This window comes from Oncorhynchus gorbuscha, linkage group LG24 (assembly GCF_021184085.1).
Source record: "Oncorhynchus gorbuscha isolate QuinsamMale2020 ecotype Even-year linkage group LG24, OgorEven_v1.0, whole genome shotgun sequence".
Taxonomy (NCBI): domain Eukaryota; kingdom Metazoa; phylum Chordata; class Actinopteri; order Salmoniformes; family Salmonidae; genus Oncorhynchus; species Oncorhynchus gorbuscha.
In genome coordinates, this window is record NC_060196.1 from 9,886,520 (window position 1) to 9,913,327 (window position 26,808).

Here is a 26,808-nt window from a genome sequence, read left to right on the forward strand (position 1 = left end):
CATAGAATGACCAGGTGAAAGCTATGGTCCCTTGCTGATGTCACTTCTTAAATCCATTTCAATCAGTGTAGATGAATGAAGGCGAGGAGACGGGTAAAAATATATATTTTTAAGCTTTGAGAAAATGTAGACATGGATTGTGTATGTGTGCCTTTCAGAGGGTGAATGGGCAAGACAAAATATTTAAGTACTTTTGTACAGGGTATGGTAGTAGGTGCCAGTTTCCCATGTATATCAAGAATAGCACACCACCCAAAGGACATTCAGCCAACTTAACACAACTGTTAGAAGCATTGGAGTCAACATAGGCCAGCATCCCTGTGGAACACTTTTGACACATTGTAGATTCCATTGAAACTGTTCTGAAGGCAAAAGGGGGAGGGTGCAACTCAACATTAGGAAGGTGTTCTTAATGTTTTGTACACTCAGTGTAGATTCTAAAGACCCTACTCTGTACTGGTGGTCATTTCCAGTGGTGGACAAATTACAGTAAATTACCTCAAATAACTGCTGAGATGGTTGGCTTAGGTCGAAGGAAGCAAACGAAACTAAGGCCAATTTTAATTAAGCAATAGTGCCCGAGGGGTGTGGTATATGGTCAATATACCATGACTAATTCTGTGTTCATAACTAAGTGGAAGGTGGGAATTTACCAGTTGTGAATTCGTAAATACCAGTTGGATGCATTCATGTGATTTGAACTCGTTGAGAAACACTGATTGGCTAAAGGCCAACAAGCTGTGTAAACTATAAAGTACATAAAGTATGGCTTGTAAACAAATTATAGTGTTGAAAACCCATATTAATAGATTGCTTTTTATAAATAATGTTTTGCATTTACCATTTACCTGTTGCATTTACCAGCCCAGAATGCTATTACCGAGGTAATTTCCTTAGTAGATGTCAGAGGTCAGCATGTGGGGGAAGTGGGAAGTCATGATGATAGACTAGTAATTACCAGTAGATACCAGCTCAAATTGATTTTCTCCAGTCGTATGTGGTAAATTCCCACTTAGTTACGAACGCAACATAAGGGCTGTTCTTAAGCACGATACAATGAGGAGTGCTGTGGTATATTGGCCATATACCACAAACTTCCAAGGTGTCTTATTGCTATTATAAACTGGTTACCAACGTAATTAGAGCAGTAAAAAATGTTTTGACATAACTGTGGTATGTGGTCTGATACCACGACTGTCAGCTAATCAGCATTCAGGGCTCGAACCACCCAGTTTATAATACTATATAACAACCAAGTAAGTAAAAAGTCAACATATATCTATATATATGGTCCTTCTGTAGCTCAGTTGGTAGAGCATGGCGCTTGTAACGCCAGGGTAGTGGGTTCGATCCCCGGGACCACCCATACGTAGAATGTATGCACACATGACTGTAAGTCGCTTTGGATAAAAGCGTCTGCTAAATGGCATATATTATTATATTATATATATATATATCTATCTGTGTGTGGACACTCCTTCTATTTCAGCCACACCCGTTGCTGACAGGTGTATAAAATCGAGCACACAGCCATGCGATCTCCTTACACAAACATTGGCAGTAGAATGGCCTTACTGAAGAACTCAGTGACTTTCAACGATGCACCGTCATAGGATGCCACCTTTCCAACAAGTCAGTTCATCAAATATCTGCCCTGCTAGTAGCCCCGGTCAACTCTAAGTGCAGTTATTGTGAAATGGAGACGTCTAGGAGCAACAACGGCTCAGCCGCGAAGTGGTAGGCCACACAAGCTCACAGAATGGGACCGCTGAGTGCTGAAGCGCGTAAAAATCGCCTGTCCTGAGTTGCAACACTCACTACCGAGTTCCAAACTGCCTCTGGAAGGCCCTTTCCTGTTTCAGCATGACAATGCCCCCGTGGACCAAGCGAGGTCCACACAGAAATGGTTTGTCGAAGAACTTGACTGACCTGCACAGAGCCCTCGCCTCAACCATATCGAACACCTTTGGGATGAATTGGAACGCCAACTGCGAGTCAGCCCTAATCGCTCAACATCAGTGCTCAACCTCACTAATGGTCTTGCGGCTGAATGGAAGCAAGACCCTGCAGCAATGTTCCAACATCTAGTGGAAAGCCTTCCCAGAAGAGTGGAGGCTGTTATAACAGCAAAGGGGGGGATCAACTCTATATTAATGCCCATGATTTTGGAATGAGATGTTTGACAAGCAGGTGTCCATATACTTTTGGTCATGTAGTATATCAAAAGGACAACATGGTTCAAAATGTATTAACAGATTTGATCACATTGTTTCAGTACATAAAGGAACAGGTACCGCCTGATTATACACAATAACATTAGGAGGTGTTATAAATATATGATAAAAAAGAGGGTATCGAGTATAGACAACCAAATTCAGAGGGGCGATATAGTTACACTTCAATAAAATGACTGTTTTGGCTATGCCTGCACACCAAACAAGTCTATCATCAGAGATGGTGAGCATACTCAGATGCTCAACTGAGACACTTCACATGATAATTATAATTCAGTATGCCAGCTTAAGAATAGTTCCCAGATATCCTCTGTTTACATCTCAAGCCACACTGCTACGATTTGTCCCCTTTGTGGACACTCCTATGTCTGATCAGGTTAGTCAGGAAGGAGAAGCTCTTGTAACATAGTTTGCACTTGAAGGGCCTCTCATTTGTGTGAACTGTCTGGTGCCTCTTCACATAGTTTGCCTCAGCGAAGCGCTTTCCACAGGTGGGGCAGGAATACGGCTTGTCGGCGTCCGACCTAATGCTCAGCCTCCCACGTTGTGACCGAATGACACCAGAGGAGGTAGAAGCAGGAGACACCGCCCCCAGGTGGTTATTCTTTGAGCTCCCTCCTTGACCTCTAGCCATTGTTTGGGTGTTGTTGGGATTGTGTGCTGTGTTACAGGCTAGGTAACTATTGTGGTGAATGCCAATCCTGACCCTGTCTGTATTGGTGGGGAAACCATGAGGTAGATGAGGAGGGCTAGACCCAGGCCCAGGCTTTCTATGAACCCAGTCACCAGGCATTAGACGAGACCCTGAAGGAGAAGACAGACTTCCTGTTAGACTCCCACCAGATGGGTCTCCCACCACTCTCTGTGAAGGCTGAAGCCCAGGGTGACCTGCTCTGTTTATCATGGATACTGTGGTGTTTGTATCATAGGAACAGGAGGGTCTATCTCTATCAGCCCCAGGCCCTGCTTCATCCCTGCACTGAGACTGTGAAGAGAAGGGTTTGGGCTGCAGACTGGATCCCTGACTGGAGCCTCTGTCTCTCTGATGACCACCAGGACTGAGGTTGTTTAGTCCACCTGTCCACTGGTTGTGTTCTGTGTGGTGGTGGAGTCTCTGTCCCTCGTGGTTGGGTCCTGGTTCCGACTCGGGAAGGAAGAGCGACGGCTCCTGATCCAGGGTTCTGATCCGGAGCCAAGGTTTGTGACCAGCCGCTTCAGAGGTCCAGTCTCTTCCTCTAGCAACACCGGATATCAGCAGGTCCTCATGGACTGCAGACTGTAAACACACATTGAACAGAAAAGCTTTATATAAGAAACTCTTTGCTGTACACACAGAAACATGACTTTATAAAATGTTAACCACAGTCAAACACATCTCTAACACTGTGATTCAAGTACCTAACAATATGGAGCCATTCAACATTACACACAGCTTCACTAGTTTATGTGAAAACATGAATTAAGGCACAATCATTTCATCATTATAAGACACCAGTATCAAACTACAAGACATAGATGTCACTTCATCAGTGAAGTTTTTTTACAGACACCATCACACCAACAATCACCATATCATCTCATTCATTCCTCAGTTCACCTCATCCAGTTCCCTAGAACATTCAAAACCAACAGAATTAACATCAAACTAAGTAATACTAATACTACATTACATGTCACTACACTCTATACATGGGCCCTGTGCATTTTCTACTGGTGTATCCTGACGTAGCTCCTCTCTGAGAATCTCTTCTTGCAGTGCAAACAGGCGTACAGGCTCTCTCCTGTGTGGACCTTCATGTTCATCTTCAGCTGGTTCTGGCTTGAGAACCTTTCTCACACTGGGGTCAGCTGTAGGATTTCTCCCCTGTGTGGACCCTCTGGTGCCTCTTCAGGTGGTGCTGGTGGGAGAACCTCTTCTCACACTGGTGGCGGCCAAAATATTTCTCCCCTGTGTGCATCCTCTGATGGATCTCTACCTGTTTGAGGTAATTGAAGGCTTTCCCACTCTCCTTGCCACCGGATCTACTGATAGCGTCACTACTGCTGTCATTTGTCAATGGGATTGTGTAGCCATTTACTGTTGAGGCACTGGCATTGTGTGAGGTCTTGTTTAACATTAGGGGAGTGTGAGGAGGACAAAGGCCAGTGAGAGTCTGTGTTGTTGCAGGGTCCATGTTCCAGTTGATAGATCCTATAGAAGGCAGGCTGAAGGCAGCACCTGTTAGTGGGTTAACCTGAGGCGCCATCAGTCTCTCTGAATCACAACTATAGGAGCAGGACGGAGCATCGCTAGCCGAGTCTGTGTCTGTTCTCTTCAGCCGCATACGGACACCTCCGTTTCCCCGTGGACCGAATCTACACCTTTCCCTGGTCACAGCCAGCCTGTTGTCATGGAGACTAAGTTCAGTTGTTTTGTGTTCGACTGTTTGTTTCTGTTTGTGGTTAACAGTGTTGATCCCCAGCCCATAGTTGAGGAAGATGTCCCATCCACTGACCTCCACTATGTCACCTCTGGTCCTGGCCTGCTCAGTGACGTCGCCCTTGGCTGCCCTGGTCTGGGAATCCAAAATGGCCACCCAGTCTCCTCTGTTAGCCTCCAGCCAACCACCTGCAGGAAGAGGTTACAAAATAGACTTTACAAACATCAAAACTCTACCTATGAATTTTTGTCAATTACGTGGTGAAGTTCATACATTATAATGTGTTTTTGTATGTAAATAAGTTGTATTGATTTCATTTTGTGAATGAAGAAATGATAATAGCCAGGTGCATCACTATTCCCATTAAAGATCTATATCTGTATGTAGGCTATATGTATTTCTCCCTTACCTTGCTCCCCCATCTTTAGTCCACTCAGCAGATCAATGCTGTCTGGTTCATCCTCAATTGTCTCCTCTTTGACTATCAGCAGATCATGCTTCCCATCCTCCATGTCTACTGACTAAGAGATAGAGTGAGAGGATGTTTGATCAAGAAATCTGATATGAGCACCCTGCTATGGAGCATCTTCTGGTTAGGCAATGAGGGATTACTATGAGTACTATGCAAACATGTTAGTTGATTTTAAACTATGCAAACGTGCTGATCGAATATCTTTCCATATAATCTTATTCATTATGATTTAAAAAGCAATCCTGATCCTAGATCAGCACTCCAACTCTGAGAGGCTTTGTGGATACGGCCCTGAACTAAAACCATTCAGACCGTAGTTCAGTGGGCTCACCTCAGTGAGACTGTATGTGGTCCTGTGCTGCTCAGCTGGTTCCTCTGTGGGTTCAGGAGGTGTAATCTGGTTGTCCTCAATGACCATGGTCCCCTCAGGGTTTCCCAGACCCTCCTCCTTCACCAGCAGCACCTCTGGACCCTCCTCCTCCTGGAAGAGACAGGTGATACAGTTTACACAGACATACACTCCCTCAGGTACATACACACAGATAAACACACTTTCAACATGGAGTGTTGACCCATCCCCACTATGTTTGAGTCCTATAATGTAGTTACAGAATGACTTAATTATTGTTAAAACCATCATGGTGGACATAAATATGTTGTTGATCAAATTTGTCCGTTAAATGTCAAAAGTCATCATCAGTCAAACCCGACTAAACTATTTTGACATGTACAGTAGGTGTTTGTTAGTAAATATACCTACACATACCCACACACTAAGTGTATACTGGTTATAAAGTGCTGTTTGGTGTATGCAGAACAGGGTGAGATCAGATGTGATGTATACTTAAAGACAGTTTCAATGAAAGTCTTAGAATGAAAAGTCCCATTTTGTGTTTATTAGACATCCATATGAAAATCTCACATACATGTATGTCTCAAGAACAATCTGCATGAACTTGATAAACTGCATACATTTTCTCATTAAAAGTGTCTTGGGAAAGAAAAAGAAAGTAGCTGAACGGAAGTAATGAAACAGGCATTTGTGAACATCATATAGGCAGTACAATACAAACACAATATGTAAATGACAAAAATATAAAACGCACCATGCAACTATTTCAACGATTTCACTGAGTTACAGTTCATTTAAGGAAATCAGTCAATTGAAATACATGTATTAGGCCCTAATCTATGGATTTCAAATGAATGGCCTGTCTCAGACGATCCCGCAGGTGAATTAGACGGATGTGGAGGTCCTGGGCTGGCGTGGTTACACATGGTCTGCAGGTTGTGAGGCCAGTTGTAGTGCCAAATTCTCTAAAACGATGTTCGAGACAGCTTATGGTAGAGAAATTAACATTAAATTATCTGGCAACAGCTCGGGTGGACATTCCTGCAATCAGCATGCTAATTGCATGCTACCTCAATGTGGGACATCTGTGGCATTGTGTTGTGTGACAAAACTGCACAGATTAGTGGCCTTTTATTGTCCCCAGCACAAGGTGCACATGTGTAATGATCATGCTGTTTCATCAGATTCTTGATATGCCACACCTGTCAAGTGGATGGATTATCTTGGCAAAGGAGAAATGCTCACTAACAAGGATGTAAACAAATGTGTGCACATTTCAGCTCATAAAACATAAACCAACACTTTATACGTTGCGTTTATATTTTTGTTCAGTATATATGCCTTGTATACAATGTCTGGATGCAATATTTTACCTAGGAATATTGAACACTGAAATCTGTTACTCTCATTATTCCAAATGCATCTGTGGATATTTTCTGCTGACAACAATGACAATTCATCTCTGTCTTTACTGCAGGGTTTGAACTAAATGTCAAAAGCTATTGAGTGGGATGGTTGCTTTCCATTTTATGAGTGGAACGGTTTTTCTGCTGGTGCATCCTGAGGAAGCTCCTCTCTGAGAACCTCTTTCCCAAATGAGTACAGGCAAACAGCCTCTCTCACGTGTGGACCTTTAGGTGCATCTTCAGCTGGTGTTGGCGGGAGAACCTCTTCTCACACTGGGGGCAGCTGTATGATTTCTCCCCTGTGTGGACCCTTTGGTGCCTCTTCAGGTTGCTAGCCTGGGCGAAGCGCATATGACAGTGGGTACAGTTGAATAATTTCTCCCCTGTGTGGACCCTCTGGTGCCTCTTCAGGCTGCCAGCCTCAGCGAAGTGCATGTGACACTGGGTACAGCTGAAGGGCTTCTCTCCTGTGTGAACCCTCTGGTGGATCTTTAGGTTGCCAGCCTGGGCAAAGTGCATGTGACACTGGGTACAGCTGAAGGATTTCTTCCCTGTGTGGACCCTCTGGTGGATCTCCAAATTCTGGGGGCAGCTGAAGCCTTTGTTACAGAACATGCAGAGGAACATTTTCTCTTTACTATTGCCTGATGTAGCTCCCCATCCCTGAGTCTGGGCTCTAGCCTCGTCATTTGAGTTCAATACCTGATCTAAAAGAACATCAGAAGATGCCATCGACGTTGACACTGAGTCGCATTCCCAGAACCTGTGTAAAGGGGAGTGGGTCACAACATTTGTATTTGTCTCTAAGCATCCCCTGTAATCTAAGAAATCTCTGCCCTGGGAGTGTCCATCTCCTAGGTGACGATCTGCATTCAATGTGGGAGGAGCGTCGCCCTCCACTTTCACAGTCACCTCATCCACCACTATAACCTCCCCTTTCTTATCTAGGCACCCTTCAGAGTATACACTACTACTGTACCGGTTCCAGTCCCCTCTAGACAGATCAGTCTGGGTCTCTAAACCAAAGGGCATGTTGCTAGAGTCCATCTCTGTAGCGTAAGAACAAGACGGATCATCACCGCCAGTTTCTGACGAGTCACCATCTCCATGGGAATTAACCACCATCTGCCTTTGGTGAAATACCGGTAAGTATTCCGAGGCAGGAGGACAGACCAGTCTCTCTGGGTCTGATCTGTGGTCAGATCCTGTGTGCCTCTGTGTTACAGTTAAAATCTCTGACTTGATGATGGCGTTTGGAGTTCCACTGACCTCCGTGATGCTGGGTTGAGTCTTGGCCTGGGGCGTGGCGACAGTTGCGAAATCCTCCTTGGCTTCAGGGGGCGCCACTCCAGCCGTCGCTTCAGTCTGGATGTCTCTACTGTGCCGTGGGTCCTCCTCTCCTTCTGTCCTCTCATGCTTGACCCCAGGACCTGGAGCCTCTGCATCTGCTGACTGACACAAAAAGAGAGGAGGTTACTGAATTCAGTAACAATGTCGTAGGGAAGTCTCACAAGTTGGGTTGTTGCGGTGACCGTATTACTGCCACACCGGCGGTCACAAGTCACAAAGGCAGTCAAATAGGCTTCTCCAAGCTCTGATGCTGCTGATGGTCATTAGTCGCCTACTAAACTTGCTAACTGCCTGGTACTCAGCACTCTATTGTTCATCTAATCACTCTGACATCAATGCAAATGTAATCAAAAATATAATCAAATACTTCATGAGAACCCATGAGCTCATGTTGTGCAACATTTCCATAAGCTATGAAATTGTGTGAAATAAAACAGAGTGATGGCCTCTATTAAAAAGAGGAGGATCCCATCAGCTTTCTATAGGCTAGGCCTACAATATTTATTTCTCAACTTTCCTAATAATAGGCACATTGCCTATCTTTACAACAGCCTACCTTGCTAGCATGAAAATTAACCAAGGGAAAAGCACTATTTAAGTGCATAGATGACATGTATGGATGCATAGATGACATGATTTCAGCTGCCCCCGTTTCGAGACAGGTGCATGATAATGGACCATTTGAAATCAAAACAAATTTCACACATACAGTGCCTTCAGAAAGTATTCAGACCCCTTGACATTTTCCACATTTTGTTAGGTTACAAGACTTATTCTAAAATTGATTCAATAGTTTCCCCCTCATCAATCTATACACAACAGACCCATAATGACAAATCAAAAACAGGTTTAGAATTTTTTTAAACTTTAATTTTTTTAAATATTTTTTTAAATATCACATTTACATATGTATTCAGACCCTTTACTCTGTACTTTGTTGAAGCACCTTTAGCATCGATTACTGCCTCAAGTCTTCTTGGGTATGAAGCTACAAGCTTGGCACACCTGTATTTGAGTCTCTCCCATTCATCTCTGCAGATCTTATTAAGCTCTGTCAGGTTGGATGGGGAGCGTTGCTGCACAGCTATTTTCAGGTCTCTCCAGAGATGTTTGATCGGGTTCAAGTCCGGGCTCTGGCTTGGCCACTCAAGGATATTCAGAGACTTGTCCCGAAGTCACTCCTGTGTTGTCTTGGTTGTGTGCTTAAGGTTGTTGCCCTGTTGGAACGTGAAACTTCGCCCCAGTCTGGGCACACAAAGGGGATGCCGCCGGGAAATTCGAGGCATTATCAAGTGCTTTTCAAATTGTGAATGAGAGACTGAAAGTATGTAATGCACAAAAAACTAAGCAGAGCTCATGCCTTTAAAGTGACTTAAAAAAAAATCAATAGTCACATCATGAAGCCTTACAATGTATTAAAAATCAAAACATATAGCCCAATGTTTGTAGAACAACTAAAGTTACATTAATAACTGTAAATTAAGCATATAGGAGTACCTATTTATTTGTTAAAGTCAATCGCTGTGAGAGTGACAGTTATTTGCTTGACAATCACCCGCTGGCGACATTTCTCCACAGCCCTACTCACAAGCTCCCGTATGCAGATAAATAAGGATGTACTTGTAAGCAAAATTAATAGCTGTCGACATGGAGCAGCTGCACCCCCACTTTCAAAATAGGGGTGCAAACGGATGTTTTTCCACACCCACTTTTTTACCAGAAAATGATCATGACCCATTAGGTAATTTGTCATTTTCAATGATTAGTAATGCTTTGAGCTAGTCTGTATTAAAATAGATACACTATATATACAACAGTACGTGGACACCCCTTCAAATTAGTAGATTCGGATAGTTCAGCCACACCCGCTGCTGACAGGTGTATAGAATTGAGCACACAACCATGCAATCTCAATAGACAAACATTGGCAGTGGAATGGCCTTACTGAAGAGCTCTGTGACCTTCAACGTGACACTGTCATAGGATGCCCCCTTTCTCACAAGTCAGTTTGTCAAATTTCTGCCCTGCTGCCCCAGTCAACTGTAAATCCTGATATTGTGACATGGAAATGTCTAGGAGCAACAACTGCTCAGCCGCGAAGTGGTAGGCCACACAAGCTCACAGAACAGGACCGCCGAGTGCTGAAGCTCGTATCGCATAAAAATCATCTGTCCTCGGTTCCAACACTCACTACTGAGTTCCAAACTGCCTCTGGATGCAACGTGAGCACAATAACTGTTTGTCAGGAGCTTAATGAAATGGGTTTCCATGGCCGAGCAGCTGCACACAAGCCTAAGATCCCCATGCACAATGCCAAGCGTCGGCTGGAGTGGTGTAAAGCTCGCGGCCATTGGACTCTGGAGCAGTGGAAACTTGTTCTCTGGAGTGATGAATCATGCTTCACCATCTGGTGGATGAATCTGTGTTTGGCAGATGCCAGGAGAACGGTGGAGGAGGAATAACAGGGGTGGGGCTGTTTTTCATGGTTCCGGCTAGGCCCCTTAGTTCCAGTGAAGGGAAATCTTAACCCTACAGCATACAATGACATTCTAGATGATTCTGTTCCTCCAGCTTTGTGGCAACAATTTGGGAAATGCCCTTTCCTGTTTCAGCAGGACAATACCCCCGTGCACAAAGTGAGGTCCATACAGAAATGGTTTGTTGATCTGTGTGGAAGAACTTGACTGGCCTGCAGAGAGCCCTAACCTCAACCCCATCTAACACATTTAGGATGAATTACAACGCCAACTGCGAGCCAGGCCTAATCGCCAAACATCAGTGTCTGATTTTACTAATAATCATGGCTGAATGGAAGCAAGTCACCGTAGCAATGTTCCAACATCTAGTGGAAAGCCTTCCCAGAAGAGAGGAGGCTGTTATAGAAGCAAAGGGGGGGACCAACTCCATATTAATGCCCATGACTTCGGAATGAGATGTTCGACAAGCAGGTGTCCACATAACTTTGGTCATGTAGTTCATCTCCATGTTAAATATGATATAATAGCTAACAGATTGCATTTTGCACCCCGCCTCCCGTCGCCTCAAGATTAATTGTTTTGACAACTAAAGTTTTGCTTCTCTCCGTCGTGACACGGTTTTGGTTGAGTGCAGTTAGAAAGCACTAGTTGCACCACTGGTGTTTAACATGAAAAGGTACCTGCAATATACATTTTTTATCTATTTTGTTGTGTTGTTAGAGTACAAAGATTTTGTTCAAAATGTGGTTTTATTAAGAACCAAAACGCAATAACATTGTATGCAGAACCTGTTCTTAGTTGCCAATGACTGGAACAAATTGAAAACAATCGCTGAAGCTGGAGACGTATATTTCCCTCACTGACTTTAAATATCAGCTATCTGAGCAGCTAACCGATCGCTGCAGCTGTACTTAACCCATCTATAAATAGCCCACCCAATCTACCTACCTCATCCCCATATTGTTTTTATTTACTTTTCTGCTCTTTTGCACACCAGTATTTCTACTTGCACATCATCATCTGCTCATTTATCACTCCAGTGTTAATTTGCTAAACTGTAATTACTTTGCTACTATGACCTGTTTATTGCCTTACACCATTTGCACACACTGTATATACACTTTCTTTTTCTTCTATTGTGTTATTGACTGTACACTTGCTTATTCCATGTGTAACTGTGTTGTTTGTGTCGTACTGCTTTGCTTTATCTAGGCCTACATAATGACAAAATATGCTGGCTGTATACGAGTACATTTCTTTTTGTATGAAGTAGCATTTATAAAAGAAAAGGTTGGAGACCCTTGCTCTGGGTTTGGAATATTTTTTATGTGAAAATAATTAATGACCAAATGCAAACAAAACTCTAGTTTGCATTTTCAAGTTGACAGTTCTTGTTCAAAGCCCTACCAGATTACACTGCCATATTGAGAAAGAACATTGTTAAAAGATCACAGTTAACATATGTAATTGTACTACATTATTGTGATCGCATTATTTGTGACAAAAAGAAGATGACAACTTAATGTGCATTTGAACAATATTTTTTATTAACCTGTAAATCTTTTTTGAGTAAAACATTATTCCTCCCATTTTCGATTTCATTATCAGTTTGGCCTGTCAATCGATCACTGTGGCTGGGATTGTCAGGGGAGGAGCAGAACATGTGAGAGTCACAAGCTTGTTAGGGTTTCAGACCTGTCAATGAATTATTAGGGGTGGGATTTTCAGGGAAGGGTGAAGATTAGTACTCTAGTAATTAAAACACTTTTTCAATTTAATTTATAGTGGGAAAACCTAAGACAAATTGTTGTGTTCTGTTCATAAATATGGTTTCCCCTGTTAAACAGAGTAGAATTGCAGGAAAATTGTTTTTGGGAGAGGTCCCCCAGACCCGAAAGCTTTTGCACCACCTCTTTCAGAAAAAGTCAGGCGCCCATGGCTGACAGGAGCCTTTCTGAAATAAACGGGCCACATTTGATGATCTGTAATTTTTTTATGTCACACTATGACACTAACCTCTATCACGATAACCTGCTGGATTAAGGTTCCACTCCCCTCATCTATAGCTAAGGGTTGGTTATCTCTCCAAGTTGGCTTCACAAAGCTCCTGTGGCCTCCAGTGAGATGTCCTTCACCTGAGAATGATTGAGGAAAAAGGGGTGGTTAAGTTAGGTACTGTCAATGCTCAACGTTATATTGCACACTAGCTATAATTGGGAAGAATGTAAGGAAACACCTCAACTTTTTGATACACTATTCATTCATTGATTTATTTACTATGTTCCATGCATCACATTATCTTGAGTATAACAATAGGAAATTAAGTCAATCAAGAATCTTGTTAGATTATATTGTGTCTTTGTGCAAGAATAATTCGCTCTTAATTGACCTGCCTGGTAAAATGAAGGTCAAAAAAAAAAAACTTGTAAGAAAGACAAGTAATCAGCGGAAGTGACCAAAAACTGACCAAGACCCGATTCTGGGTAACGCATCTGAACACGTGGTGAGGGTAACACGGCAACAGCCCCCGCACTCTACAAAATCTAAATGTACCTCTTGCCATTCCTCTGTATCGGTCGAGGATCTTGACACTACTGGGACGACTGGCGAGGACGCGCTCTCGCATTGTCCTCTCTGCGCGCTCCCGTGCCACCTTGAGTTCCACGAGCTGCAGTTTCCTCCGCAATCCCCTGTTTTCTTTCTGGCTTTGAGTTATTTCCAAACGAAACACTGCATAGTCGTCGTCTACGAGTTTACAGATCTCTGCAACGGCTGAATTCGCTAGCACCTCCATAATGGAGGCAATTTGAGTGTGAAAAACCATACAGTCAGCCATTGTTAGCAGCTAGCTAGTTTTACTTAAATAACATCTATCAACCAAGTCGAAAGCGAATTAAACACTATCTGGGGTAAGTATGTGATGCTGTGCAGTTACATTAGTAATATGAGTTCCAGGGGGTTAATAAACGTCTAAATAAAAACGCTAACGTGGAAACTGTTCTTGGTTACAGGTCGCTTCCGTTTACACTGAAGAGAAGGGATATTATTGGTTGGCGTCATGGCTCAAAGGGTGTGGTTAAATAAATAAAAATATGCGTGTTGTAATTTGAAATACGCTACTGCTTAAAATGGTAATTATGTTAAAAAGCATATTTGGTGTGTTGGAATGGTGTGGGCATATACCGGTCGTTAAACATATGTACACGAGTAGCTCATCCTCTATAAGAAAATAGCAAGCATTATTTTAAAACTTTGAGATAAAGGTTTAAGTTGGGGGTTTGAAGTGCTTCTCCAATTTATGATTTAGCCACAAATACAACTATGGATGTGCACGGTTATTCGAATATCCATAGTATGCGAATAGTTGTGCGAGTACAATTTTTTTTAGCAATAAAAAATACATGAATTAAAACATCTGACAATCATTTGAAACGATGAATTTAATAAAACAAACCATTTAATGTAGTTATGACCTGCGCCACGCAAAGACTAGTAGCCTTCACATGTGTAGCTTTATGTTGGAGTGGGCTACAACCAGCAACCAACAGGTAAGGCAGTTGTTTACAGAATGGAGTTGAAGTGAGTGCCTCAATAAGCCTACCTAGCTTAGCTTCTCTAGGATACTCCAGTGAAGACTGGCACTGTGATGTGGGATGATACATACCATTGTGGCTGTAACAAGTTAGCTAGTTTTGGCTGCAGCCAAGCTGACTTGGCTATTGTTACTGCATCTCTCTCAATTAAATTTAAGGGCTTTATTGGTATGGGAAACATATGTTAACATTGCCAAAGCAAGTGAAGTGGATCATATACAAAAGTTTTTTTAAAACAATAAAAATTAACAGTGAACATTACACTCACAGAAGTTCCAAAATATTAAAGACAATTCAAAGGTCATCGTCTATATACAGTGTTGTAACAATGTGCAAATAGTTAAAGTAAAAAAAGGGGTTAATTAACATAAATATGGGTTGTATTTACAATGGTGTTTGTTGTTCACTGGTTGCCCTTTTCTTGTGCCAACAGGTCACAAATCTTGCTCCTGTGATGGCACACTGTGGTATTTCACCCAGTAGATATGGGAGTTTATCAAAATTGGGTTTGTTTTCAAATTTTTTGTGGGTCTGTGTAATCTGAGGGAAATATGCGTCTCTAATACGGTCATACATTTGGCAGGAGGTTAGGAAGAGTGCAACTCTGTCATCAAGGCAAAGGGTGTCTACTTTGAAGCATCTCAAATATAAAATATATTTTGATTTAACACTTTTTGGTTACATGATTCCATATGTGTTATTTAATAGTTTTGTCTTAACTATTATTGTAGAAAATAGTACAAATAAAACTCTTGAATGAGTAGGTGTTCTAAAACGTTTGACCGTATTCTATCGCTCTCTTATATATATACACTGCTCAAAAAATAAAGGGAACACTAAAATAACACATCCTAGATCTGAATGAATGAAATATTCTTATTAAATACTTTTTTCTTTACAAAGTTGAATGTGCTGACAACAAAATTACACAAATTATCAATGGAAATCAAATTTATCAACCCATGGAGGTCTGGATTTGGAGTCACACTCAACATTAAAGTGGAAAACCATACTACAGGCTGATTCAACTTTGATGTAATGTCCTTAAAACAAGTTAAAACGAGGCTCAGTAGTGTGTGTGGCCTCCACGTGCCTGTATGACCTCCCTACCACACCTGGGCATGCTCCTGGTGAGGTGGCGGATGGTCTCCTGCGGGATCTCCTTCCAGACCTGGACTAAAGCATCCGCCAACTCCTGGACAGTCTGTGGTGCAAAGTGGCGTTGGTGGATGGAGCGAGACATGATGTCCCAGATGTGCTCAATTGGATTCAGGTCTGGGGAACGGGCGGGCCAGTCCATAGCATCAATGCTGACACACTCCAGCCACATGAGGTCTAGCATTGTCTTGCATTAGGAGGAACCCAGGGCCAACCGCACCAGCATATGGTCTCACAAGGGGTCTGAGGATTTAATCTCAGTACCTAATGGCAGTCAGGCTACCTCTGGCCAGCACATGGAGGGCTGTGCGGCCCCCCAAAGAAATGCCACCCCACACCATGACTGACCCACCGCCAAACCAGTCATGCTGGAGGATGTTGCAGGCAGCAGAACGTTCTCCACGGCGTCTCCAGACTCTGTCACGTCTGTCACGTGCTCAGTGTGAACCTGCTTTCATCTGTGAAGAGCACAGGCCGCCAATGGCGAATTTGCCAATCTTGGTGTTCTCTGGCAAATGCCAAACGTCCTGCACGGTGTTGGGCTGTAAGCACAACCCCCACCTGTGGACATCAGGCCCTCATACCACCCTCATGGAGTCTGTTTCTGACCATTTGAGCAGACACATGCACATTTGTGGCCTTCGCAGTGATGTGCCATCCTGGATGAGCTGCCCTACCTGAGCCACTTGTGTGGGTTGTAGACTCCGTCTCATGCTACCACTAGAGTGAAAGCACGGCCAGCATTCAAAAGTGACCAAAACATCAGCCCGGAAGCATAGGAACTGAGAAGTGGTCTGTGGTCACCACCTGCAGAACCACTCCTTTATTGGGGGTGTCTTGCTAATTGCCTATAATTTCCACCTGTTGTCTATTCCATTTGCACAACAGCATGTGAAATTTATTGTCAATCAGTGTTGCTTCCTAAGTGGACAGTTTGATTTCACAGAAGTGTGATTGACTTGGAGTTACATTGTGTTTAAGTGTTCCCTTTATTTTGTTGAGCAGTTTATATATTGTTGAGCAGTGTATATATATATATATATATATATATATGCATTTTTCTTTGCAAACCTGCCTAGAATGCCAGCATCCCGGGGTCAGTCTCTTCACTGTTGATGTTGAGACTGGTGTTTTTGAGTGTACTATTTAATAAAGCTGCCAGTTGAGGACGTGAGAGGCGTCTGTTTCTCAAAATATACACTAATGTACTTGTCCTCTTGCTCAGTTATGCACTGGGGCCTCCCACTCTTTCTATTCTGGTTAGAGCCTGTTTGCGCTGTTCTGTGAAGGGAGTAGTACACAGCGTTGTACGAGATCTTCAGTTTCTTTGAATTTTCTGGCATGGAATGGCCTTCATTTCTCAGAACAAGAATAGACTGACGAGTTTCAGAAGAAACTTAGTTTCTGGCCATTTTGAGTCTGTAATCAAACCCACGTGCTGATGCTCCAGATACTGAACTAGTCTAAAGGCCAGTTACAATGCTTCATTAAACCGAACAACAGTTTTCAGCTGTGCTAACATACAGTTGAAGTCAGAAGTTTACATACACCTTAGCCAAAAACATATATATTTTTTTACAATTCCTGACATTTAATCCTAGTGAAAATGCCCTGTTGTCGTGTCTTTACTGTCATTAAATTGAAGACTTATAGTTTTTATCAAAGTTTCTCTGTAATTAGTATTACGCAATCAACTGAATAATCATGTAATTAACTTGGAAGTAGGGGCACCAAGGAAAAATATTCAGATTACAAAGTTATCATTTCCTAAAATAACTTGGTTCAGGTATTTTATCTGATCAATTAGTCAAATTAATGAATTATTTACTTTATCTCACGTTAGTCTCATTCCAAACATTGTAAATTGTTGGTTATCTGCACGAACCCAGTCTTGACTATGAGTCATCCATACATCAATTGTCTTAAATTTTTTATTTATTACTAACTAACTAATTCACAGAAATGCATAAACAAACAGTAAATATGGTTACAAGAAATAAGAGAATGTGCCCTAGTGGGCTAAACCGGTATGATAGGAGAATGTGCCCTAGTGGGCTAAACCGGCATGGTGGCTTGTTAGACAAAAGGGAAGTAAGTGGGTGTCGACTGAGAAGACACTACAAAGTTGATAATTATAACAATTGAAATGCTAATACTTTGCACATGAACGCTCAATCATTCAGGAACAATTGCAATCAATATATATATTTACGCTCAGTGTGTCGTCTTGATCGCTGGTGAAAAGTTTTTCTGTTGGAGAGTTTCGTCCTCTCTCTCTCTGTCTTGGTTAAAGGGGATAGTTCAGAGTGACATTCATTCAGTTGGTATAGAATGGGTGTTTCGGCGGTGGTCGCTCTTCACATTCAATGATACCGAATTCCTAGCTGCAGACTAGTAATTAATATCAAAGACTTGTTCTTATTCTGTCGTTATCAATAGTCTAAGAGTTTAACCACGTGGTATGGTTAAACGATTCAGCAATGGTCTACAACCTTTGTCCCCTCCTAATGGAGAAAAACATGGTCTGGTGATAATTTCTCATTGTTGGGTTTTATTCGGAATTGCAGAAAAGGGGCTGTCCCAGGACGCCTGACCCTAACTGGGCTCAGGGGCGGTCCTCTGATTTAGTTAACTCCAATTCCCTTTTTGAGTTTTCCTTCATTAAAACAGTCCAAAATCACAATGTAAAATTGTGTAAAGAGTATCATACTCACTCATTCATCTTATACAACAATTTAGATGTAAACCTCATATCTGAGGCTATTATATAAACAGCGTTATGGTAATGTGGCCACACCCATGAGCTTCCCCAAGTTGTAACAAATGGACCAGTTCGTAGCTGGATTCTTCACCGATATTTTATACTTTCTCTGGAACATGAAATTTGTTCGTACCTCAAGTTCTGTGAGGTGGAAGGAATTCCTTTGTTCTCTATGAAAATGTACTCTCTCTATACTGTGTGTCCATGAGGAGATCCTCAGGAATTTACAATGTCTCTCTGGCCACAGCAGCATAGTTGAAGGGGGAGGCAGGGAGAGGGGGATGGGGCTCGCCACACCCAAAGAGGCAACGTCATAGGTCAGTTAGCATCACCACTTTATTTTAAGAACGTGAAATGTCAGAATAATAGTAGAGAATAATTTATTAAAGCTTTTCTTTCATCACATTCCCAGTGGGTCAGAAGTTTACATACACTCAATTAGTATTTGGTAGCATTGCCTTTAAATTGTTTAACTTGGAGTCAAAGGTTTCAGGTAGCCTTCCACAAGCTTCCCACATAAGTTGGGTGAATTTTGGGAGAGTCAGGTTTGTAGGCCTCTTTGCTCGCACACTCTTTTTCAGTTCTGCCCATAATTGTTTTATAGGATAGAGGTCAGGGCTTTGTGATGGCCACTCCAATACTTTGACTTTGTTGTCCTTAAGCCATTTTTCCACCAATTTGGAAGTATGCTTGGGGTCATTGTCCACTTGGAAGACCCATTTGCGACCAAGCTTTAACTTCCTGACTGATGTCTTGAGATGTTGCTTCAATATATCCACGTAATTTTCCTACCTCATGATGCCATCTATTTTGTGAAGTGCACCAGTCCCTCCTGCAGCAAAGCACCCCCACAACATGATGCTGCCACCCCGTGTTTCACGGTTGGGTTGGTGTTCTTCGGCTTGCAAGCCTCCCCCTTTTTCTTCCAAACATAACAATGGTCATTATGGTCAAACAGTTCTATTTTGTTTCATCAGACCAGAGGACATTTCTCCAAAAAGTAAAATATTTGTCCCCATGTGCAGTTGCAAACCATAGTCTGGCTTTTTTATGGTGGTTTTGAAGCAGTGGCTTGTTCCTTGCTGAGCGGCCTTTCAGGTTTTTTCGATATAGGACTCGTTTTACTGTGGATATAGATACTTTTGTACCTGTTTCCTCCAGCATCTTCACAAGGTTCTTTGCTGCTGTTCTGGGATTGATTTTCACTTTTCGCACCAAGGTACGTTCATCTCTAGGAGACAGAACGTGTCTCCTTCCTGAGAGGTATGACGGCTGCGTGGTCCCATGGTGTTTGTACAGATGAACGTGGTACCTTCAGGCATTTGGAAATTGCTCCCAAGGATTAACCAGACTTGTGGAGGTCCACAATGTTTTTTTTCTGAGGTCTTGGCTGATTTCTTTTGATTTCCCCATGATTTCAAGCAAAGGGGCATTGAGTTTGAAGGTAGGCCTTGAAATACATCCACAGGTACACCTCCAATTGACTCAAATGATGTCAATTAGCCTATCAGAAGCTTCTAAAGCCATGAAATCATTTTCTGGAATTTTCCAAGCGGTTTAAAGGCACAGTCAACTTACTGTATGTACATTTCTGTCCCACTGGAATTGTGATACAGTGAAATAATCTCTCTGTAAACAATTGTTGGAAAAATGACTTGTGTCATGCACAAAGTAGATGTCCTAACCTACTTGCCAAAACTATAGTTTGTTAGCAAGAAATTTGTGGAGTGGTTTAAAAACGAGTTTTAATGACTCCAACCTAAGTGTATGTAAACTTCTGACTTCAACTGTAATTGCAAAAGAGTTTTGTAATGATCAATTAGCCTTTTAATTTTTTAAAACTTGGATTAGCTAACACAATGTGCCATTGGAACACAGGACTGATGGTTGCTGATAATGGGCCTATGTAGACATTCCATTTTTAAAAATCAGCTGTTTCCAGCTACAATAGTCATTTACAACATTAACAATGTCTACACTGTATTTCTGACCAATTTGATGTTATTTTAATGGACCCAAAAATGTGCTTTTCTTTCAAAAACAAGGACATTTCTAAGTGACCCCAAACTTTTGAAGGGTCGTTTGGGAGCAGTGTAAAGGTGAGTTGACAATCCCCCTTTCTCTTTTATACTGGATATTTTTTCAGCTCCTGTGAAAAGTAAACCCCCCTTCATTTTTATAATATTATATGCCCAAGGGGAGCAATTTATGGTGCCTGTAACTATTTAAAACAAGTTCCCGTTTTGTCTTATAAAAATTTTATTAGAATTATTCGCTGACTTTTCAGGTCCTGGCCAATCAAAAACGGCACATGTAGAAATTACCTGAATTGCGTGCTGCAGTTGCACACTTCCATAATTTATCTTATTAAAATCTAACATTAACCACTGCTAACTTTAAATTAAGACCAAAAAGCAAAACAAGAAAAATGAATGAATGTTTACGACATGGCCATTTTGACTTTGTGGCTGTGGTAACTATTGACAAACGGGGTCATAGTTTCGACACACCTACAACTTTATTCATCAAAACCCATCCCTTTTGCGCCACCACCGGCTACTGCGCCCATAATTCGGGTTGTAAAAATAGCTCTATTTCTGATACACAATCTTACTGCCAGCACTAAGATTTACCATTGCATTAGGTCTGTAAAAAAATGAAACCCTGAATCTCAGTATCAGTATATTTCATGCTGAAAACAGACTTCTTTTCCCCTGAAAGAACATTGTTGGCAAGTATAAAATAATGAATTACTTTATTCTATTTATATCAATTTGGTAAGGTAATATTCAATTGTCTTTGTTCTAGCATAGGTTTGCTGTCTCTATAAAAACAGGAATTTACACGACTGTTTCAAATGACAAGTTCATGAGGGGTAGGTGGTTAATTACCCTCTTAAACTCTTACTACAAGACACTTCACATGATAACTATACTATGTCAGCTAAAGAATGATTCCCAGATCTCCCATGCGCACATCTCAAGCCACACTGTTACGATTTATCCACTTTGTGGACATTCCTATGTCTGATCAGGTTAGTCAGGAAGGAGAAGCTCTTGTAACATAGTTTACACTTGGAAGGGCCTCTCATTGGTGTGAACTGTCTGGTGCTTCTTCACATAGTCCGCTTCAGTAAAGAGCTTTCCATACGTGGGGCAGGCGTACAGCTTGTCGGCGTCGGAACTAATGCTCGGCCTCCCACGTTGTAACCCAATGACACCAGAGGAGGGAGAAGCAGGAGCCACCCCCCTAAGGTGGTTAGTCTTTGAGCTCCCTCTAGCCATTGTTTGGGTGTTGTTGGGATTGTATGATAGGAACGCCCATACTGACCCTCTGTATTGGTGGGGTAACCATGAGGTAACTGAGGAAGGCTAGAACCAGGTCCAGGCCTTCTATGAACCCAGTCAACAGGCATTAGACAATAGTCTGAAGGAAAATACATATTTGCTGACTACCACCATGGGGGGTCTCACACCACTCTCTGTGAAGTTTGAAGCCCAGGGCGACCTTCTCTGTTCATCATGGATACTGTGGTGTTTATCATAGGAACAGAATGGTCGATCTCCATCAGCCCCAAGCCCTGCACTGAGACTGAAGCCTCTGTCCACTGGTTGTGTTCCGTGTGGTGGTGGAGTTGTAGGGCAGCTCAGCCACGAAGTGACAATTCTTATCAACTGCATGCAAGAATTTCCTCTGTGTTGATCTCACCAACCCCCATTGTCTCACCTCTGAGAAGCAGAGGTTACATCCTGTAGGTCTGATATCTGATTGGAGGTTCAATTTACAGTAATACTATTGGTCAACAACTTCATTTTTGAATCCAAACAACTCAGAAGCTTATAAAAGGGTCTTAGAACAATGAATCTTTCTCTTATGTTCCTGAATTTTTGTGGTGAGATACCTATACTAGTGCGTTCTCTCTGACCATGCTTAGAATAATGACTTGTAATGCTTGTTGATGCTTTGTTACTTAAGCTTTATGCTTTGTAGGTGAATCAATTCAAGTGAAGTAATACTTGAATTTAGAACACCATTCTCATGACCATTCCTTGAGCTTAGTCAGCTAAAGGCATAATACTTGATTGCACATGGTGAACATTTTAATAGGCTAACTTATTAGTCTTATTAAGAGTTGCATTTGAGGTATTTATCATAAATACTCTATATACACGTCAAATATTACTGCCCACTACATAGTCTCTGTCCATCGTGGTTCAGTCCCAGTTACGACCCGGGAAGGCAGGGCTCCTGATCCAGGGTTCGGATCAGGGGCCAGGGTTTGTGACCAGCTGCTTCAGAGGTCCAGTCTCTCCTACCAGCAACACCGGATATCAGCAGGTTCTCATGGACTGCAGACTGTAAACACAAATTGTACAGAAGAACATAAAGGTTTATATAATAAACTTTACTGTAGACACAGAAACATGATATTATAAAATGTCAAGCCCATCTCTAACACTGTGATTCAGGTACCTAACACTATGGAGCCATCTGAGTTTTATTTATTTTTTAAACAATCCATATGTGTTGATTGAAGAATTAAGTATAATGTTTTGGTTAGACTCATTAGGAAAACCCAGTCATGCAATGATAGAAAAATAATCAAGTCAGTCAGCATGAAGTCAATTTTGAATTTAATTTCAACAAAATGGTCACACTCACATAACGTGAACATCAGTACTTTTATTTCACAAAACAATATGTGATAAGTAGAATAACTTCTCACACACTTGACCTTTCCTGTAAATCTGGTACCCTCACTTTGATAAAAATTAAGTTTAGAATACTTTGGAAAAGGTTCAACATTACATTACACACACCTTCACTTGTTTATGTCAAGTAAACATGAATTAAGGCACGATCATTTCCTCATTATAAAACACCATCAAACAGAGCAAGGTTGTCACTTCATCAGTGAAGCATTTTTACAGACACCATCACATCAACCATCACCATATCATCTACTCATTCTTTCCTTATTTCACCTCGCCCAGTTCCCTCTATATCCAAAACCAACAGAATTAACTATAAACAAACTATATAGTTCTACATGACATATTACTATACATGGTCTCTGTGCATTTTCTGCTGGTGTATCCTGAGGTAGCTCCTCTCTGAGAACCTCTTCTCGCAGTGTATACAGGCAAATGGCCTCTCTCCCGTGTGGATCTTTAGGTGCATCTTTAGTTGGTGCTGGTGGGAGAACCTCTTCTCACACTGGGGGCAGCTGTAGGGTTTCTCCCCGTGTGGACTCTCTGGTGCCTCTTCAGGTGGGACGATCGGGAAAAACGGGCCCGGCACAGTTGGCAGCCGAACGGTTTCTCTCCCGTGTGCATCCTCTGGTGGATCTCCACCTGTTGAGGGAAACTGAAGGCTTTCCCACAGAACGAACACCGGAAGCGCTTCTCTTTGGCGCTGCCACCTTTACTGATTCTGTCTCTACTATTTTCATTTGTCAATGAGCTTGTGTAGCCATTTAGTGTTGAGGAACTTGCATTGTCTGAGGTCTGGTTTAACATTAGGAGAGTGTGAGAAGGATGAAGGCCAGGGAGTGTCTGTGTTGTCGCAGGGTCCATATTCCAGTTGATAGATCCTATAGAAGACAGGCTGAAGGCAGCACCTGTTAGGGGGTTAACCTGAGGCGCCATCAGTCTCTCTGAATCACAACTATAGGAGCAGGACGGATCATTGCTAGCCAAGTCAATGTCTGTTCTCTCCCGCTGCATACGGACACCTCCCTGTCCATGCAGACCAACTCTACGCATCGCCCTGATCTCAGCCAGTCTGTTGTCATGGAGACTAAGTTCAGTTGTTGTTTTGTGTTCGACTGTTTGTTTCTGGTTAACAGTGTTGTTCCCCAGCCCAGAGTTGAGGACGCTGTCCCATCCACTGACCTCCACTATGTCGCCTCTGGTCCTGGCCTGCTCAGTGATGTTATTCCCCAGGTCCTTGGCTGCACCGGTCTGGGAATCCAAGATGGCCACCCAGTCTCCTCTGTTAGCCTCCAGGCAACCACCTGCAGGAAGAGTTTACAAAATACTTTTCAAATATGGCAGAGAAAATGTAACGTTATGACTATAGCTACGGTTCCCTGAAGGAGAGAAATGAGGTACATCATACTACGGGGAGTCGGTTGAAGGATCTACAATCACGCCTGAGAAGGTCAATAAAGTCTGTGCCTAGCTGGAAGCCTCACCTTCCACAGATAAGCGTGAGACTCAGATTCATTACTTTAATTTAATAACGCTTTTCACCAAGCTCTGGAACGGGCGGCACGGGGCCAAACAGGTGTTCTACCTCATTTCCCTCCTTCAGGGAACAACCGTTATAGTCTTGACATTACGTTTCTTTTCAGTCAGTCAACGTCTTTCCAGGGAGTTTGCATGCAGTATATGGCAATGCGCACACAGACTGTTCCGCGCAAGGGCCGCCAGTTCTAAGCCGAGACAAACTATACCTATAACCACATGATCACGACCCCGGCTAAGCCATCGTCATCTTGATCGATTTCTTACTCATTACTCCAGCAAACTGAAGAATAAGGAACTGTTTGATTAGGAAACTTATGATAACAAATAACTTCCGTACACAACGTCCAGGGAGTGAGCACGCTCTGCCACTATGGGACAGTTTAGTTGGCGCAACGTAAGAGTCTCGTTTTCCAATGATTTGTTTTAGTAGCTTGAATCATTCCTGTTCACAAGATGAAGAGCGGGATTAGTTGAAGGAATGCCTTGTCAAGGCTGATTATAGATCTTTCAACCGAAGTCGCAAGAGTGCGACTCCACCATAGTGTGTTGAACCGAAGTTGACTGACTAAGGGGACTCATTAAATGTTTTGAGTCAATTACCTGGTCAAGGTTATACATTGTGTTTTTTTATGTAAACATAAGTCGAGGACATTATCACATTTATACAACGGGTTACCAACACATTCAAATAACAATGAACATATTTTCATAACTTTTTTTTATTTGGATAAATTTATTCATACATTTCATCCTTCCACAAGACATAGTCCCGACACATCTGGGGTTGCTATCCAAGCCGGCTGGTCGTTCGTTCTATTGGTTCGGTTGCTAGAGACGTGACCCAGTCGTTTGTTCTGAATGTTCCATTGCCATACTGGCTGGCAACGTTGTTATTCCTTGCTTGCTAGCTAGCCAACTATGGCTAATTTACAGTCGAGTCAAACAGTGCAGGCAGGATAACAACAGTAGTTGTATTTGCATTTGTTTATGCTGCCTTTTAGTGACATTTATTTGGATACATCCATCACAATGAGCTAATGAGGCGCGATTTCGCCTGGCATAGAACATGTGCTCACTCTAGTTAAAAAAGTATTAATGATTTCGACTATCTGAGAAACGCTGCCTGCCTGTCTCTCGTCCCGACTCGTTCATTACTATGGGACAGTTGGTGATAGAATTTGAATATTGAAACAATTTTCAAGGTTTATACAAATCTCCGCTGTTGAAAACTAAATGTTAGTCTAAAAGAAATGTGAGATAATGTCTAGATGCTTTTTATAGTGGAGATAAAGTTTATAGCCCTGCCTGGGCTGATGAGATGGATGTGGATTGCGCAGTCAGATGGAACAGACTAAATAGGCATTTTAACGTCATAGAATTAGCCCGTAGTAACTTGTGGAATGGACACCGGCTAGAAGAAAGAATAATAACCAGGTGCATCAGTATTCACATTGAAGGTCTATTACTGTATGTAGTTTATATGTATTTCTCCCTCACCTTGCTCCCTCATCTTTAGTCCACTCAGCAGATCAATGCTCTCTGGTCCATCTTCTATTGTCTCCTCTTTGACCAGCAGCAGATCAGGCTTCCCATCCTCTATGTCTATTGACTATAAGAGATTTAGAGTGAGAAGATGTTGGATCTTGGATCAAGATATCTGATATGAGCACCCTGCTATGGAACATCTTCTGATTGGGTAATGAGGGATTTCTATGAGTACTATACAAACATGTTAGTTGATTTTATACTAAGCAAATGTGTTAATTGATTTGATTACTTGACACTCTTTAAAATGGTTTGATAATTGAAAAGGCATGGTCCCAAACCTCAGACAAAAATTAACTAAGACCTGGGCATGTATCCACAAAGAGTAGAAGTGTTGATCTAGGATCAGGTCCCGTATCCACAAAGCATTTCAGAACAGGTCCTAGGTATTCTGCTAAAACCAGTTTAAGACAAAAATAACTCCCAGCTCAGAGTAGGTTTTAGGATGATGTTTAGACACTGCCCAGACAAACTCTGAGCCAGGAGTAAAATCAACTCTGAAAAGTTTCTCAGCTGGTAATCACAACAGTTTGAGGCACTGCAAAGGAAAGCTGGTGATGAGGCCCATTGACATTGGTTATTCCCCATCATTTGCACAATGAGGCATCGCCAGCTGTGAACTCTATAGCACGCCTCAGACAACCATGTTGAATGTGACTGTGCATCGCTAGTTTCAAGAGGTTAATGTTGCCATGGTAAAATGTTTGATACTGTATAATTTCGCCTGACACGATCAATTCTCTTAATTAATCGACATGCATACACTTTTAAACCAATTCTGATGGTTGT

At 42.2% G+C, this 26,808-nt stretch overlaps 1 protein-coding gene and 1 pseudogene across 3 annotated transcripts; both read right to left on the reverse strand.

Annotated features, from left to right (window-relative positions):
• Positions 1-2,230: 2,230 nt before the first annotated feature.
• Positions 2,231-13,730, reverse strand: LOC124012391 (zinc finger protein 205-like). 3 transcript variants are annotated; one of them, XM_046325965.1, is made up of 7 exons: positions 13,265-13,730; positions 12,728-12,846; positions 8,154-8,336; positions 5,458-5,607; positions 5,064-5,175; positions 4,730-4,842; positions 2,231-3,510 (listed from the first exon to the last, which is right to left on the reverse strand). In XM_046325965.1, the coding sequence occupies exons 1-7, from the start codon at positions 13,545-13,547 to the stop codon at positions 2,569-2,571; spliced, it is 1,902 nt and encodes a 633-aa protein (XP_046181921.1). In that variant the 5' UTR covers positions 13,548-13,730; the 3' UTR covers positions 2,231-2,568. The 3 variants fall into 3 exon arrangements, with proteins under 3 accessions (XP_046181921.1, XP_046181922.1, XP_046181923.1); XM_046325967.1 differs by lacking the exon at positions 2,231-3,510 and adding an exon at positions 4,055-4,616; XM_046325966.1 differs by lacking the exon at positions 8,154-8,336.
• A 9,113-nt stretch (positions 13,731-22,843) lies between these two features.
• The window catches only part of LOC124012381, a 29,889-nt pseudogene continuing 25,924 nt past the window's right edge, over positions 22,844-26,808 (reverse strand).